Source organism: Mesoplodon bidens (genome assembly GCF_964165515.1).
Source record: "Mesoplodon bidens genome assembly, chromosome: 7".
Lineage (NCBI taxonomy): Eukaryota > Metazoa > Chordata > Mammalia > Artiodactyla > Ziphiidae > Mesoplodon > Mesoplodon bidens.
The window spans coordinates 29,285,768-29,303,932 of record NC_138164.1 but is presented as its reverse complement, the minus strand read 5'-3'; the positions used below and the strand labels follow the sequence as shown (position 1 = coordinate 29,303,932).

General features: G+C 33.5%; 1 protein-coding gene across 1 annotated transcript in view; it reads left to right on the top strand.

Moving 5' to 3' along the window:
- Positions 1-18,165, top strand: part of DYNC2H1 (dynein cytoplasmic 2 heavy chain 1) — a 376,698-nt gene that overhangs the window by 110,093 nt on the left and 248,440 nt on the right. Inside the window, exons 54-59 of the mRNA XM_081241450.1 lie at positions 107-261; positions 1,782-1,919; positions 6,943-7,056; positions 7,660-7,820; positions 8,772-8,895; positions 9,706-9,827. Of these exons, the coding sequence (XP_081097576.1) occupies positions 107-261; positions 1,782-1,919; positions 6,943-7,056; positions 7,660-7,820; positions 8,772-8,895; positions 9,706-9,827 (814 nt within the window). The remainder of the gene's footprint in view (positions 1-106; positions 262-1,781; positions 1,920-6,942; positions 7,057-7,659; positions 7,821-8,771; positions 8,896-9,705; positions 9,828-18,165) is intronic.

Below are 18,165 nucleotides of genomic sequence, written 5' to 3'. Positions count from 1 at the left end.
ATTTCATTGCATAGAAGTATCTGGCAAGAATAAATATAGTTAAGTTCATTTTCTCTAATTCTTAATGGATCGTACTTATGTTAAGTCATTTTTTTTCTCTTTCTAGTTGATCCTGATTTTCTAAAATCATTTTTATTAATCCACAAGTCTTGTAAAGCATATGGTGCTACACCAAGCAGATATATGACCTTTTTACGTGTGTATTCTGCCATTAATAACAGCAAGAGAAAGGAATTATTAAAAAGACAAAGTCATTTGCAGGTACAATACTGGTAATCTTAAATTATTTTGTCTACAGATAGGGGACAAGGATTATGTAAATCACAATGCCATGTTGCCATATTTAATATAAATAAATATTGTACTGTATTAAATGTCTTGGAAAACTGTCTCACTTACCTATCTTTATTGCCCACTAGATTATAGTAATGGTTTTGTAATTTTTGTTTGTTTGTTTGAATAATTATTTCTTCACTGCATGGTGTTTATGTGTTTTTGATAGTTTATGGTGCTGTCTTTAAATGTCTTTTTCATATGAATGCATTTTAGAAATCAGAAATGCCTATTATTAATTAAAACATAATGTACAATATTATGCTTTATAATAAACTTTAAATTTTATTTATAATTATATTTTATAAATATATTCTTAAAATTATATTTTATAAATATATTCTTATCCATGTCACTTGACTTGGTACGTTCTGAACAGTTTTCTTTTTGTATTTCTCTAACTGCAGAGCTTAAACTTAAGCATGGTATTAGAATGTCAGCTTCAGATTCTGTCAGAGAGCATTTCCTCTGCCAAGTTCTTGCTTCTCTTTGTGAGGTCGTAAACTAGGAACATTAATTGGCAGAGTTATCTTTATTCTTTTTAATGATTCACTTTCATTTATATTAAGCCACTAACTCTACATGCTTTGGAGGGTTAATTTCCTGATTTAGTTCTCTATGGTGTTTCAGGTAAATCACTTAAACTCACTGAGTTGCAGCTTAATTGGGTGAATGTGTTGAGTACATTAGGTAAAATTCAAATGTAAAGAACCAGCATGATGCCTGTCTGTGCTGGGTGCTCAGTAAATACTATTTACATTCCTTTTTTTTGCCATTACCATCTTTCCAAATCTTCTGATTTGTTATGTGACAAAAAACCAATCATATTAAAGAAGAGAGGGAATATTTTTCATGTTTATTCCTTGGATTATCCATGGGCTGTGGAATGGGGTGTTATAATGGCCAGGTCAGGGTCAAACAACCAACCAAAGAATAGCTGAAGCATTTTGAGTGATTTCTTACGAGACCCATTTGTAAGGCAGTCTCTTATAAAATAGTTGGGTAGTGGACAGACAAAACCAAGCCACGTCCAATATAAAAAGAGTGGCCCCTGAGTCCTTCTGCCCAACCAATGAGACTGAAAAATGGTAAAGGTTTACAGAATATTTTTTCTTTTCTATTTTCCTTCCTGTCTAATGCAGTGAGTAAAACCCCTACTATTTAAGCTATCTAATATCTAATATATGTTGATCTGTTCAGCTTTACTGTGATGCTTTAAAATCTGTCTTTCTCTAAAGCCTCTGTGGAGTCTTTTACTACATCTTAATGGGTACACAGTTGAATAAATCATTATAATCAGCAAGACGAGAATACCTAAGTCCACTTGCAAATGTAGTATATGTACACATTTACATTTATGCTTGATTCTTTCTTATAGACTTTGTTTACTGTATGTATATAAAATTCCTTTTCTTTTAATATTGTCGATCAATATTTTATTAATGTAGGCTGGTGTATCTAAACTAAATGAAGCTAAAGCTCTTGTGGATGAACTGAACAGAAAAGCCGGAGAACAAAGTGTATTACTTAAAACTAAGCAAGATGAAGCAGATTCTGCTCTTCAAGAGATCACAGTATCAATGCAGGTAATGTTTAGAGTAAGCTCAGCGATGCAAACAATAGAAAGGCCATTTATGCCTGATTGTCAATCAGTGTGAAAAATAACATTTTTACTTATGTGGATTTAAAAAATATTGCTTGTCTGTGCTGAGTAGGCTGATAGCGTTGTGTACTTGAACTTTTGTGGAAGAGTGTGTTATTTTCACATATTGTTTGAAATCAAAACTATATTATCCTCAATTTTTCATACACTAATTTATCTAAACCCTATAATATAAAAATATAAACATTTTAATTGGTATAGATTTGTCTGTAACTGATTTTGTTTACCCTCTGTTAGTTAATATTTCCTTTTATTTTTCTTAATATCTCTTTCAGGCTTCAAGGGTTTTCCCTGTTTTTAATATTCTGAAGATTTACAAAATAAATCTTTATTCATTCTATTTATACTTTCATGATATTTTTAATATTTTGTTTATATCCTCTTTTAACATTGCCTTTCGTTTGTTGAACCCTCTCAAGGGAGATTTCTCTCTGTTCTTTCTTGCTTGGGTATTCTTTTACATTTGCATACCCTCTTAGTATGCTCCTGTCCATTACCTTGCTTTTTAGTACTGATTACATACTGATTACCACCAAATCCATCTTTTTTGTCCTTCAGCCGTATCCTTCCTCTGAACTTCAGACTCAAATAGCCAATAATCTGTTAGACGTGTCTTCTTGAAAGTCTCACAATTCAAAACAGATTAAAAACAACTTATAATTTCCTTTTCTGTATTCCTTTCCTCAGTTTATGGCACTACACTATAGCTAATTATTCAAGACAGAATTTATAAATTATGTTAGATTTCTGTTCCCTCAATTCATGACTCTAATGAATCATTAAATTCTGTTAGTTTTACCTCCCTGATTGTGTCTTAAATATGTTTCCCCATCTCACTGTGGGTGACTATTAACCTTACTTGAAGTCCAATGCCTCTTTTATTTAAATTAACTTCAATGTTTATCAGACTAGTGTATATATCTCAGTAAAAGTAAATAGCATAAAAAAGTCTTAAAAATAACAAAGTTGGAGGGCTTATGATATAAAGACTTACTATAAAGCTGCAGTAGTCAAGGTAGGGTAATATTGGTGTAATGATAGGCATAGCGACTATCGGAACACTGTGGCGTCCAGAAACAGATTCATGCATACATGGTCAATTAATTGTATACAAAAATACTGTTTAAATGGGGAAAGGATGATCTTTTTAAAAAGTGGTACTGGAATATTTGGAGACCCATGAAGAGAGGAAAAAAAACCCCTCAAACCTTTACCTTACAACTTATATGAAAAGTAACTCGACATGGAACATAGACCTACATGTACTGCATAAAATTATAAAACTTTAGAAGAAGATATGGGAGAAAATCTTTATGATGTTGGGTGAGGCAGAGATTTCTTAGATATGATACCAAATTAGAAGAAGAAAATAAATGATAAATAGGATCTTATCAAAATTAAAACCTTGTGCTCTTTGAAATAAATTCCAAAGAAAATGAAAGGCAAGTCACAGACTGGGAGAAAATATTTACAAACGTGTATTTGATAAAAGACTTGTATCCAGCATGTATAGAAATGATTACAACTCAATACTAATAAAACTAATAATTCAATTTAAAAATAGGCAAAAGATTTGAACCTGCCCTTCGTGAAAAAAGACTTATAAATGGGCCAGTAAATATATGAAAAGATGCTCAACATCATTAATCAGCAAAGAAATGTAATCCCCTTATGTTTTAGTATGAGACCTCATTCTAGCCCTTGGCTTTGTAGTGCTTAGCCTGGTAATTACAAATCCAGAGCTTCTTTGACTTAATTTCTCAGAAGAGTAACCTTTTTTCCAGACTTCTGATAGTTGGGAAGGGGAGTGGTATGACTCCATAAACTGCGTATTTAAAAATGTGTTCTAAATATTCTGTGAAGACTTCACAAAGCCTCAGCTATTTTATAATTTTCATCAGCCACCTGCAGCATTCTCTCCTAGAGCCTTCTGGCTTGTTTCATTCTTTGCCTGGTTAAGCTGCTGTCCTGAAATCATTCTTTATCATCTTGGTTTACTCCCTCGTTTCTGTGGAGCCTATCCCCAAAAGCTTTGTGAGAAAGGATACATGGGCAATAAATTTTGAGATCTCACATATATGGACATTCTTCTCTGTCCTTAGTTGGTTGGTTGGTTGTGTGCTGGGAATAGTATTCTTGATTTTGAAGGCATTGTTCCATTTTCTCCTAGATTCCATTGTTGTGGTTGAAACACTCAAAGCTATTTTAATTCCTGATCTGTTTTGGGATGACTTGTTTTTTTTTTTTTCTCTCTTGGAATCTTTTAGGTCTTTGTTTCCATTTTTCTGAAAGATGTGGTGATTTGCTTTGGTTTAGGTTTATTTTCATCCACTGTGTCCAGTGTGGGTTCTTTCTACCTGAAAATTTATCTCCTTCAGTTCTGGGAAATCTCCTTAAATTATTCTATTGATAATTCCTTTTCCTTTATTTCTCTGTTCTTGCTTTTTAGAATTCTTATTATTATTTGGGCTTTGGGCTTAGTAGTCTGGTTCTCTAATTTTCTTCTATTTTCTCACTTTTTTTCTTCTCTATGTGGTCTACTTTCTTCAAAATTTCTTCAACTTTATTTTTTAACCCTCCTATTGAGTTTTTCTTTTCTGTTAAATTATTTCTCAGGAGATTTAAAAAAATCTCTAGATGTTTCCTTTTGGCAGTAGTGTCCTTTTTTGTTGTTGTTTCATTGTTGCAGTACCTCCAACTAGCTCTCAGAGGATATTTTATGAAGTTTTCTTTTTCCTGAATATGTTTTTTTTTTTTCTGAATATGTTTTATTATTTTTCTTACATGATTGCTTTATTCTCAGTTAAAGAATAATTCTTAGTTATTCACAAAAAAAGCTTTCTTTTCATGTTTGGTCATCTTCATTGAAAATCTGAGCATGGAAGGGAGATTTGTTTATTGTGAACTTCACAAGAGGGTTATCTGACTGATTTGAATGGCATAAGCAAACGATTTCACCTGCCATGTCAAAATAAATTCCTTGGCAGATGGAAAATCTTCAAAGCAATAACATTTGCAGATAATTGATGATTATATACACATTCAGTGTTTACAAGATAAATGTATGGACTGCCTGACCTGGAAGTAATGGATCAGAGAATAAATTTAATTTTCATACTGTAAAACTTTAGCATAATTTTTATCAAGGAATTTTAGAACCAAAGTAATATAAATATTTATCTGAAGCAGCTAGTCATTTTTATTGTTAAGAATATCTATCAAATACTTTTTTTCCCTTCAGGAAATTGAAGGCATCGTTCCATATTCTCCTAGCTTCTGTTGCTGCGATTGGAACACCTTTAAATTTCTTACCTTTAAAGAGTAATTTGATAAAAGCAAAAGCTTCATAAAGAATAATATCATTGATAACTATATATTTACAAAAGGAAAATATTCAGCACTCCGTGTGCCTATGTACCTTCAAACTAGTGAACATTATTAAGATACATTGAGTACTATGCTATTCTTTTCTCTGTACTGTTCTGGGAAGAGGTATTTCCAAGACTGTAGCTAATTGTATTACTTAGTAGAGACCCAGAAGAATAACTCTGCATCTTGTATTATAAGTTAATAATTTTGCTCAATTATAAGTTGGAGGCATTTCTGTTTGTTATTTTATACATAAGTATGGTAGGGAGAGACAGCTTAAATACCAAACTGTACAACTTTTAAACCTAGCAACTCTAGGTTTGTGACATAAAGAAAGAACATACTAAATGCTGTAGGTACTCAGAATAGCTATAACTTACAATTGGAAAAGTAGGTTAATAAAACACAAAGCATGTGAGTTGGGCCTGTAAGGGTGATTTTGATATTGTGGAGATGGAGAAAAGAACTTTCCCTGTTGAGGAGCAGTAGCAGAGATACACAGGTAGAAACACTTGTGGAACGTAGAAGATATCAATTGCGCTCACGTGTCAGGTACCTGAAGGATCAATATATTTGGCAATAGGACACAAGGCATTAGTATTGTTCTTGTTGTTGGTTTAAACAACAGAAATTTATTTCTTCCAGTTCAGGCAGGGAGAGAGAGAGAAAAAAAAAAAACTCTCTGGTCTCTTCTTTTTTTGATTTAATTGAGATATAATTGACTCATAGCACTATATTACTTTCAGGTGTACAACATAATGATTCTGTATATGTATATAATGTGACATGATTACCACAATAAGTCTAGAGAGGACGCCAAGCATTAGTTTTTAAACTCCTTGAATGATTATAATATAGTTGAGAATCACTGTTGTTAGGATTCTTGGAAGGTTTCTTGACAAATTTTTTCCCTTGTTTTTTTTTATAGTATAATAAATAAATCAAACACAAACATTCATAATGTTCATGCATTTTTATATATGTGAGACCCTTGATTTTTGTATTCATGAGCAAAGAGGTCATGTGTTAATATATCATTTAGTGTTCTTTGAATCTTTACTATTTTTTGTTCATATATTTGCCATATTATTGTGTCATGATTTCAATTAATTTTTGTCTAAATTAAAGTCTAGAATCAAACTTCTAATATACTATAGCTTGTCTCTAAGAATTATTACTATTGTACTCTTAGAATTATAGAAGACTTCTATTTTCAGTTTTCTTATTTATGAAATAAGCATAATAGTATTTATCTCAGGGTTGTTGCAAGTGTTAAATGTATATTATTATGATCATTTTCTAAATTATGCACTTCTGACATGTTTGATTTTTAAATAGTAAGTATTTATTACTTTGCTATTCAGAAAAAATTAAATCAAATAAAGCATACTTCTTAATAGTAAATATAGAGTAAATTATATCATCAGTTCCCTAGGCATTTCAGAAACTCTTATACCAATTAATATTAGAAAAGCATTTAATAGAAAGTGCTATTTTAAAATAACATTTTTGGTATCATGCTTTTAAATGTTGAGTGCATTAAAATTGATTGGAATGCTATTTAAATATTCCTGTAGGATGCTAGTGAACAAAAGACAGAACTTGAAAGACTAAAGCACAGAATAGCAGAAGAAGTCATTAAAATTGAAGAAAGGAAAAACAAAATTGATGATGAATTAAAAGAAGTACAAGTAAGTTAAAAAAAAAGGAAACTGTGTAAGAGCCATTTACATTTTTGATGACCAACTTTACATAGGAGTTTAAATATTATTTACATAAGTCACCTTCTAATAGTATTATCAATGTGGCTTTCACTCAATACTATTTATAAAAGAGAAGCAAGAAGGAAAATCTGCTAGGAGGAGTAAGCAAATTAACTGATGTTTGTTAAAAATAATCTTTGTTTTCTGTGAACCATGTTGTTTTGACTGTAGAGGAAAAAATATTTTGTAGATAAATTAAGACAAACTCTTAGGCTTTTTTTTTTGAGACTTGATTAAATAAGCAAACAAGTCTTAGCATATAAAGAGCCTCTTGAAAATGGCAAATTGTCTCAAAACAAATTAGATTTTCCAAACTAGACTGTTGTAGTTATGGTGAGAAAAAACTCTTACTTTCTCAATTTGAACATTTTGTACTTTGTGTGTTTTAGGGCATTTTGATATTTGAAGAGAATGGATATTAATAACTAGAGTCATTTTTAATAAAATGACAATAAAACATTATTTGTAAAGAGTTAGTGATTTTTTTCATATATATTTTTTGAAAGTAAAAATGCCCTTTTCGTGTTCTAGCCTCTAGTCAATGAAGCTAAACTAGCAGTTGGAAACATTAAGCCAGAATCTCTATCAGAAATTCGTTCACTGCGTATGCCACCTGATGTAATCAGGGACATTCTTGAAGGAGTTTTAAGATTAATGGGTATCTTTGATACATCTTGGGTGAGCATGAAAAGGTAAGTTTTTGAATTTGTGAAAAATGTTATTTCACCAATGAATTATACATTCTTTCATATTTTTAAATATTTCTTATATTGCTTCTCAAACTGAATTTCATCTAACTGGTTACACACTTTCCCCTGATATTTCAAGATGGTCTATGTAATCATATATCAAGATCTATATTTTCCTTTCTCTATAAGTGATTGTTAAAAGTGTCAAAGGAAAACAGGAATGCCTTAAAGTCTTTAAGAACATCTTAATAAACATAAATATTTATTTGGTCCTCACACAGTATAGAGCATTGTGTTTACTGTGATTTACTGATGAAGAAAATATAGTCACTATTCTCAAAAAGGATCTTGGACTCTTGGCAGAGACAGAGAGACACAGGGAGCAGGCGAGAGCCCCATAAATTATGTAAGAGTGATGTAAACTGGAAGAGAAAAGGCTGATTATTAACTCAATATGCCATTATGCAGCTTTAGATTTCACAGTATAACAGTGGTATTGTGGTTTGTGCTGCTGTTCAATTCCATTTTAGGACTTAGGTTGATAGTAGAGTTCTTTTTCTATCTGAAATGGGAGAGAAGATTTAGATTGAGGGAGCACTTTAAAATCTTTCTTATAAAGGAATCAGAATATTTTCTTGCATATCCTAGAATGTATTAGTACTCAGGGGTTCACAAAAAGGGTTATGGGTAGAGTTCAAGATTATAATTCCTTCATTTTATTTCTTCAGTGTATTCACAGAACATTAGAAAAACTTTTGTGCATCTTTCTGGAGATCCTTGTCTATAAAAAATGATGAATGGTACTTTAGAAGCTTAAGTACTTTAAAAGTACCCTATTTTTTGGTTAACTAATAGATTAAAAGTATTGTATACACCACTTTGTTAAATTGATATTTTTGTTAAAAATAGCAAACTTTATTTAGCCTTATTTGAAGTACTATGCTTTAATTTCAGTTTCCTTGCAAAGAGAGGTGTGAGAGAAGACATAGCAACCTTTGATGCACGAAATATTCCAAAGGAAATAAGAGAGAGTGTTGAAGAACTTCTTTTTAAAAATAAAGGATCTTTTGATCCAAAGGTAATTTTTAACAGTTGTGCCATAAATTCCCTTTCCATACTATATAATATTCTGCTTGTCAAAATACGATGATTTATCATTATTGATTATTTAGTTTACCTAAAAACTAAAAGTTTATTATAATAAGTTGTAAGTATTATAGCTGGGAAGCATTTACCAGAATTAGGTAAGTTATTATAGAATCTAGGGGATTAGGGGCAGGTTTATTATCTTAAGTGGTTTTTGAATCTTATGATCTGCTGTCAGCGGTAAGTTCCTAACTAATCATAACTTCCAACTTGCCTGTATGCTTTTATTTCTTCTAGTATACTTGTCATATAATAACAGATATCTCTCTTGGGATACTTACATCTAATTTCAGTGAACAGTTTAAATTCCATGATTCTGGTCTTTTTTATATCCTTTATTCAAAATGTCATGTACTTCTTTGACACCAATAGCAATTGTTTGAAAATTGCTTTTATCTAATAAAGATCTATCTTGTATATTGAAGAGAAAGAATTGATACTTGAACATCGTTGTGGACGGCACATGTATTCATTTTAAACGTGGCTAATAATTATTTCAATAAAATGTCATTATATTATAGATTGTATGTGATTCAAAAAGATTTATTCTTAAGAAAAAATAGAGTTTATGTATTTTTCACTTAATCAAAATAGCAATTCACTTTATTTTTGCTATAAGCCAAAAACTTCATTATTCGGGATAAGTTATTAAACAAATGCTTAAAGAAAATACACTAGAATAAACTTTGCTTTTATTTGAAATTAAGTTAGGATGCGGGATAATTTCTGATGTATTTTTCAGAATGCTAAGCGTGCCTGTACCGCAGCTGCTCCTTTAGCTGCCTGGGTTAAAGCCAATGTCCAGTACTCCCATGTCTTGGAACGAATTCAGCCTTTGGAAACTGAACAGGCAGGATTAGAATCGTAAGTGAAACATAAAATATAAATAGTTCTAACCTTTATTTTCATCAATCTGATGACCTAGTTATATTATTAGGATTTATTTCTTGTCTGTTTCTAAAAAGGCAGCTGACAACGCTGAGTCATTTAAATACAAATTAAGAATGTAGATCAAGATGTTGGAGTGGAGGATGTGGAGCTCACCTCACCTCACAAACACATCAAAAATACATCTACATGTGGAACAATTATCATGGAAAACTGACTAGAAACTGGCAGAAGAACTGTACAATTAAAGCTGCAAGAAAGATCTGTACATAATTGGGTAGGGCAGAAAAAAAAGCCATTTGGTCAGGACCTGAGCCCCTAGGAAGGATCTGTAAGAAAGAGAAGTTCTATATGGGTGGACCCTTGACTTGAAGAGCGAGGAGGTTGAGCCACAAACTGGGCATACCAGTCCTGGGCTCCTGCGTGGAAGAGACAGTCCCCCTCGCCTGCTGGGAAATCTGCTGAGACAGACAGAAGGGCTGGAAAAGCCTAGACTCTACTTGTGAGGAGTGCTTGCATGCTGGCTTGCTAACAATCAGGGTCGAGAGTTTTGCATTAGTGGGTGCCGCCTTACCACACTTCCCAGTTCGAACGGGCAAACAACCCAGGCCCACTCACTCCATTCCTGGTGCAAGATTTGCACACAGACTTGGTCTAGCTATGCAGAGACAGACTGGGGAGGCTGGGGTATGATCCGGTGAGCCATGGAGGCCATTGTCAGTGTGCACATAAGCAGTGCCACAGAAATGCCCAGTGACTAAGCACTGAAGCTCAGGCAGACAGGCCTTGAGAGAGACACAGCCCAAGGGCCTGGGGTGTGGTCCAGGTGGGACGGTAGCCGTTGTCATCAGCATGTTCAGGAGTACAGAGCCTTTCATCTCCCAGTGAGAGCACCCTGGCTCTGGCTCCACTCACTCCACACCACAGCTTAGCAGAAGATCTGGGGCAGACAGGTCCTGTGAGAACACTGCCACAGAAGCAGCCCAGATCTCTGGTGGCAGTGCAGTCTCTTCAATTCCTGCAGCCACAACGCCCCAGCCTTCAGCCCCAGCCTACTTCAGACCATAGCCTTGCACTAGATCTCGGATGAACACAGCAGAGAAAGGGATTCAACCTTGGGCTGTTTCTGAGCAGAAACGTGAATGCCTACACAGGTGGTGCATAGGTCCTCTGTGACTGCATGGACCTTACTTGCTTCAGCAATCACCTCCTTTTGGGCAGGGCTTGAACTCATGGACAGTGGAACCTGATTGAGCCTGACCATCAGGGTTTCTACTCCAACAACTGGGGAGCAGACCTCACCCCTGACAGGGCATTGACAACCATGGAGCAGAGAAAAAGTCCCACTTCACATCTTGTACAGGCTCTAGATGCTACAACACCAGCCATACCACCTATCAAGGTGATAATAGCCCACACACCCTGAAGAATAATGTGGCTGGCGTCCAACTGAAACCAGCCCTCACATCAAAAATATTGGATTCACACAGTCTACACAGTGATGCTCCCACATAAAAACACCCCTTCAAGACCACAGTAGATAACTGTTTCTGCTAAATTCATAGAGACAAAGAAAGTTAAGTAAAATGAAAAGGGAGAGGAACAACTTCCAATTAAAAAAACAAGATAAATCCCCTGAAAGAACAAATAATGAAACAGACCATGCACCAGTCTACTAGACCCTGAATTCAAAAAGGAAGTAATAAAAATGCTAAATGAATTAAGAAAGATTATCGATAGAAACACAGATCACTGTAACAGGGACCTAGAAACTATAAAGAGGAACCAATCAAAAATAGTTCAATTCCCAAGATAAAACCAATCTAGAAGCAATGAATAGCAGACTAAATGACACAAAAGAATAAATAAGTGATCTGGAGATAGAATAATGGAAATCACCCAATCAGAACAGCAGACAGAAAGACAAATGAAACAAAAAGAAATCAACATATCAGATGATCTATGGGATAATATAAAACATGCTAACCTATTCATGACAGGGGTTTCAGGAAGAGATGAGAGAAGGGGGCTGAAAATGTATTTGAAGAAAATATGGCTGAAGACTTCTCAAACCTAAAGAAGGAAACAGATACCTAGGTACAGTAAGCACAGAGAGTCCCAAACAAGATGAACCCAAACAGACCCACACTAAATCATATGTTAATTAAAATGGCAAAAGTTAAAGAGAGGATTCTAAAGGCAGCAAGAGAAAAACAAAGATTTAGTTACAGGGGAACTACCAAAAGGCTATCAGCTGATTTCTCTGCAGAAACTTTACAGGCTAGTAGGGATGGCATGATATATTCAAAGTACTGAAGGGCAAAGCCTGCAACCTAGGATGCTGTTCCTAGCAAGATTATCATGTGGAATAGAAGGAGAGCTAAAGAATTTTTCAGAGAAGCAAAAACTATAAGAATTCAGGAATACTAAACCTACCCTAAAAGAAATATTGAAGGGTCTTCTCTAAATCGAAAAGAAGCAAGAATCTGTAGGAAAGGGAAAATCAGAATAGGAAAGGCAAATATATAAAAGGATTGAAGATCACTTTTAAAAACCAATACATAGATTAAAAAATGATAATAAAATTGTGAAAGTAATTTTAACTACAATTAACAGTAAAAGGATAAGCATGACAATGTAAAATATGATATCAAAATCACAAAATATAGAGGAGGGGAGTATAAAAACGTAGATTTTAAAAAAATACGAACTTGAATGACTATCAATTTAAAGCAAGTAGATATAGCTATGGGTCAACATACTTGAACTCCATGGTAACCTCGAATCAGAAACGTACAATAGATTCACCAAAACCAAAAAGAAAGAACTCAAGCATACTACAAAAGAAAAACATCAACCCCCTCCCCCTGCCAAAGGAAAAAAAATACACAGAGAAGAACTACAAAAACAACTGGAAACAAGGATTACAATGGCAGTAAATACATACTTATCAATAATTACTTTAAATGTCACTGGACTAAATGCTCTGATCAAAAGACAGAGTGGCAGATTGGAGGAAAAAACCAAGAAACTACAATTTGCTGCCTTCAGAAGACTAACATCAGGATGGAAGATACACATAGACTGAAAGGGGATGGAGAAAGAGAATTCATGCAAATGGAAGCACCAAGAAAGTGGGGGTAACAATACTCCTATCAGACAAAATAGACTTTAAAACAAAAGCCATAAAGAAAGAAAAAGGGCATTATATAATGATAAAGTGATCAATATAAAAAGAGGATATTACTCTTGTACTGTAGGAGCACCTAAGTATATAAAACAAATGCTAGCAGACATAAAGGGAGAAATTGACAATGATACAATAATAGTAGGAGTCTTTAACACCCCACTGACATCAATGGACAGATCATCCAGACAGAAAATCAATAAGGCAAGAACGTTCCTAAATGATACAATAGAGCAGTTAGACTTAATTGATGTCTACAGGGCACTACATCCAAAACAAAAAACAAAAACAGAATACACGTTCCTTTCAAGCTCACATAGAAGATTCTCTAGGATAGATAAAATACTAGATCACAGAACAAGCCTCAACAAATTTAAGAGGATAGATATTATTTCAAGCATCTTTTCTGAGCACAGTGGTATGGAACTAGAAATCAACTACAGAAAGCAAAATAGGAAAATGACAAACACATGGAGACAACAAGCTACTAAAAAGACAGTGGCTCAACAATGAAATCAAAGAATAAATCAGAAAATACCTTGAGACAAATGACAATGAAAACACAACCTTACAAAATCTATGGGATGCAGCAAAACAGTTTTAAGAGGGAAATTTATAGTGATATACAGGCCTTCCTCAAGTAACAAGAAAAATATCAAATAAACAACCTAACCTACCACCAAAATGAATAAGAAAGAGAAGGATAAACAAAATCCAAAGTTAACAGAAGGAATGAAATAATAAAGATCAAGGGGAAATAAATAAGAGATCAAAAAAATAATAGAAAAGATCAATAAAACCAAGAGCTGGTAGTTTGAAAAGGTAAATCAACAAACCTCCAGAGATACTCACCAAGAACAAAAGAGAAAGGACTCCAATAAATAAAATAAGAAATGAAAGAGGAGAAATAACTGATACCAGAGAAATACAAAAAATTATAAGAATACCATGAACACTTTTATACTAACAAATTAGACAACCTAGAAGAAATGAACAAGTTTCTAGGAACATACAGCCTGCCAAAATTGAGTCAAGAAGAAATGGATAACTTGAACAGACTGATCACTAGAAGTGCAGTAGAATATGTAATTAAAAAAAAAAAAAAACCCTCCCTGCAAACAAAAGCCCTGGACTGGATGGCTTCACTGGGAAATTCTACCAAACATACAAGGAGGAACTCATACCAGTCCTTCTAAAACTATTCCAAAAAATTGAAGAGGAGGGAACACTTCCAAATTCAATCTATGAGACCACCATTATCCTGACACCAAAACCAGACAAAGACACTACAAAAAAAAGAAATTTACAGGCCAATATCTTTGATGAATTTAGACATCAAAATCTTCAGCAAAATATTAGCAAATTGAATCCAATAATACATGAAAAGGATCATACACCATGATAAAGTTGGGTTCACTCCAGGATCACAAGGATGGTTCAAAATATGTGAATCAATCAGTGTGATACACCACATTAACAAAAGCAAAGACAGAAACCACATCATGATCTCAATAGTTGCAGAAAAAGCATTTGACAAAGTTCAATATCCATTCATGATAAAAACTCTCACCAAAATGGGTATATAGGGAACATATACGAACATAATAAAAGCCATTTGTGACAGACCCATAGCCAACATAATACTCAATGGTGAAAAGCTGAAAGGCTTCCCGGTAAATTCAAGAACAAGACAAGGATATCCACTCTCACCAGTTCTGTTCAACATTGTAGTGGAAGACCTAACTACAGCAGTCGGGCAAGAAAAAGAAGTAAAAGGGTTACAAATTGGAAGGAAAGATTGAAAACTGTCACTACTTCAGATGACATGATACTCTATAAAGAGAACCCCAAAGTCTCCACACAAAAACTATTAGAACTAATAAATGAGTTCAGAAAGGTAGCAGGATACAAGATTAATACATGGAAATTTGTCGTGTTTCTTTACACTAACAATTAAATATCAGAAAGAGAAAGCAAAAAAAGAAAAAAAATCCTGTTTAAAATCGTGTCAAAAAAAGTAAAATACCTAGGAATAAACTTAACTGAGGAGGTGAAAGATGTATATGCTGAAGGCTGTAAAACATTGGTATAAAGTAAATTGAGGATGATTCAAAGAGACAAAAAGATATCCCATGCTCTTGGATTGGAGGAATTAATATTGTTAAAATGGCTATACTACCAAAAGTAATATACAGATTTAATGCAATATCTATCAAAATACTCATGACATTTTTCACAGAACTAGAACAAATAATCCTAAAATTTATATGGAACCCCAAAAGACCCAGAATTGCCAAAGCAATCCTGAGGAAAAAGAACAAAGTTGGAGGCATACCCCTTCCAGACTTCAGACTATACTACAAAGCTACAGTAATCAAAACAGTGTAGTATTGGCACAAAAACAGACATATAGATCAATGGAACAGAATATACAGCCCAGAAATAATCCCATGCACCCATGGTCTATGACAAAGGAGGCAAGAATATACAATGGAGAAAAGACAGTTTCCTTAACAAGTGGTGTTGGGAAAGCTGGACAGCTACATGTAAATCAATGAAATTAGAGCACTCCCTCACACCATATACAAAAATAAACTCAAAATAGTTTAAAGACCTAAATATAAGACATGACACCATAAAACTCCTAGAAGAGAACATAGGCAAAAACATTTTCTGACATAAATCATAGCAATATTTTCTTGGATCAGTCACGTAAGGCAAAAGAAATAAAAGCAAAAATAAACAAATGGCACCTAATCAAACTTAAAAGCTTTTGCACAGCAAAGGAAACCATTAACAAAATGAAAAGAAAACCTACAGAATGGGAAAAAAAAATATTTGCAAGCAGTGTGACTGACAAGGGGTAAATATGCAAACAATTCATACAACTCATTAACAAAAAAATAAACAACCCAATCAAAAATGGGCAGAAGGCCTAAATAGACATTTCTCCAAAGAAGACATACAATTGGCCAACGGACACATGAAAAGATGCTCATCATCACTAATTATTAGAGAAATGCAAATCAAAACCCCAATGAGGTATCACCTCACACAAGTCAGAATGGCTATCATCAAAAAGTCCACAAATAATAAATGCCGGAGAGGGTGTGGAGAAAGGGAACCCTCCTAAACTGTTGGTGAGAATGTAAACTGGTGCAGCCACTGTGGAAAACAGTATGGAGGTTCCTAAAAAAACTAAAAGTAGAACTACCATATGATCTTACAATCCCACTCCTAGGCATATATCTGGAGAAAACCATAATTTGAAAAGGTACATGCACCCCAATGTTCATTGCAGCACTGTTTACAATAGCCAAGACATGGAAGCAACCTAAATGTCCATCGACAGATGAATGGATAAAGAAGATACACAAAATGAATCTGTATACAAAACAGAAGCAGACTTACAGACATATAATACAAATTTATGGTTACCAAAGGAGAGAGAGAGTGAGGGATAGATTAGGCGTGTATTATTAAAAGACATAAACTATTATACATAAAATAGATAAGCAACAAGGTTTTGCTATATAACACAGGGAATTTTATTCAATATTTTATAATCTACAATGGAATATAATCTGCAAAAAAAACACTGGATCACTATGCTGTACACCTGAAACTAACACAATATTGTAAATTAACTCTACATCATTAAAGAAAAAGAAAAACAATAAATTAAAAGTTAAACAGAACAAAAAAGAGCAATTAAAAGACGTATAGCAAAATCAACTCACTTTTTTCCTCCTCTGTTAAGTTGTTGGAAAGATAAGTTGGTAGAAGTTCCTTTAGAAAGATTCAAAATTTTGTGAAGGAATACTGTCAAAGTACAAAAAGTAGATTTTAGAAATTCAGAGCTTTTATACTTTTTTCTCTAAGTTTTAGGAAACTTTTAGTATATTATTTCCAAAACATTATCTGGCAGGTGTGGGGAAAATTTAACGATTTACTTTTGGGGCTTAAACTTTTAATTTGCTATTGTTACTAAGTATTATATTTTATCTCATTTGTTCTAAATGCAGATTAAGAGATATGTTATATTCATGATCATTCAGCTTTTGAAATTATCTATTACTTCTTACTCTACACAAGGAGATTTTTAGCTGCCTAAGTTTCTTATTTTTTTCAATATAATTACATGAAATGTTTGTGTTAAATCATATTAAATATGATTATATATTTTGATTATATAAATATTTTTTTACAGCTTAGACATATCATGTTTTATGAGTATATTTCCTTTCTTGTATACCTTTTGTTATGCTTAATAATTGCCTTATTTTTTCAATTGATTATTTTTTTTCTGTTTATGTATCACATATTATCCACAGTCTTTTTGTCAGACCCTAAAACGTATTTGGAATCTCTGTGTTCTATTTAATTTTTTCTTAGTACTCTCCTACTTAGAGCCTTTTGTCCTCCTGTTTCAAGGTGGGTTAGTTCTTCCCTAGGCCTGCAGTCTACAGCTTAAGTTGTCGTGAGATTGCTTTTCACCATTATTCTGGGGTTATATTTGTCTCTTTTCTGATCATATTCTCTTATTCTGGGTCTTTGTCTTTCTCTTTCTTAGTTTAGTCCCTCATTTTTCTGGAGCACATCCTCCATAGTAGCTTCTTAAGCAAGGTTATATGGGATGAAAAATATTTTGAGATTTGCATGTCTAAAATTATCTGTGTTATACTATTATATGTGATCATAATTGGGGTGGGTTTAAAATACTAGACTAGAAATAGATTAATCTCATGATTTTGAAGGGCTTATTCTATTATAGTAGTTCTCAAAATGTGGTCCCTGAACCAGCAGCATCAATGTTACCTGGGAAATTGTTAAAAGAGCAAATTTTTTATCTCCATCAAGGCTTATTGAATCAGATATGCTGGGGAATGAGACCTTGCAATCTGTGTTTAGACAAAAACTCAAGTTGATTTGTGCAATGCACAAATGCCACGCAGTGCATGGCAGTGTGGACTGGCCATTTGATGACAGCCTCTCAATATTTGTGGGTATTTTTGAGAGGGGTAAGTCAGTCATTTCTCTAGAAGAATCCTAATATCTTCTGCCTAGGGATTGAGTAGGGGTGGTTGGGGGTGGGTAAGGGGCATGAGGTTTGACTTTCAGGGATGT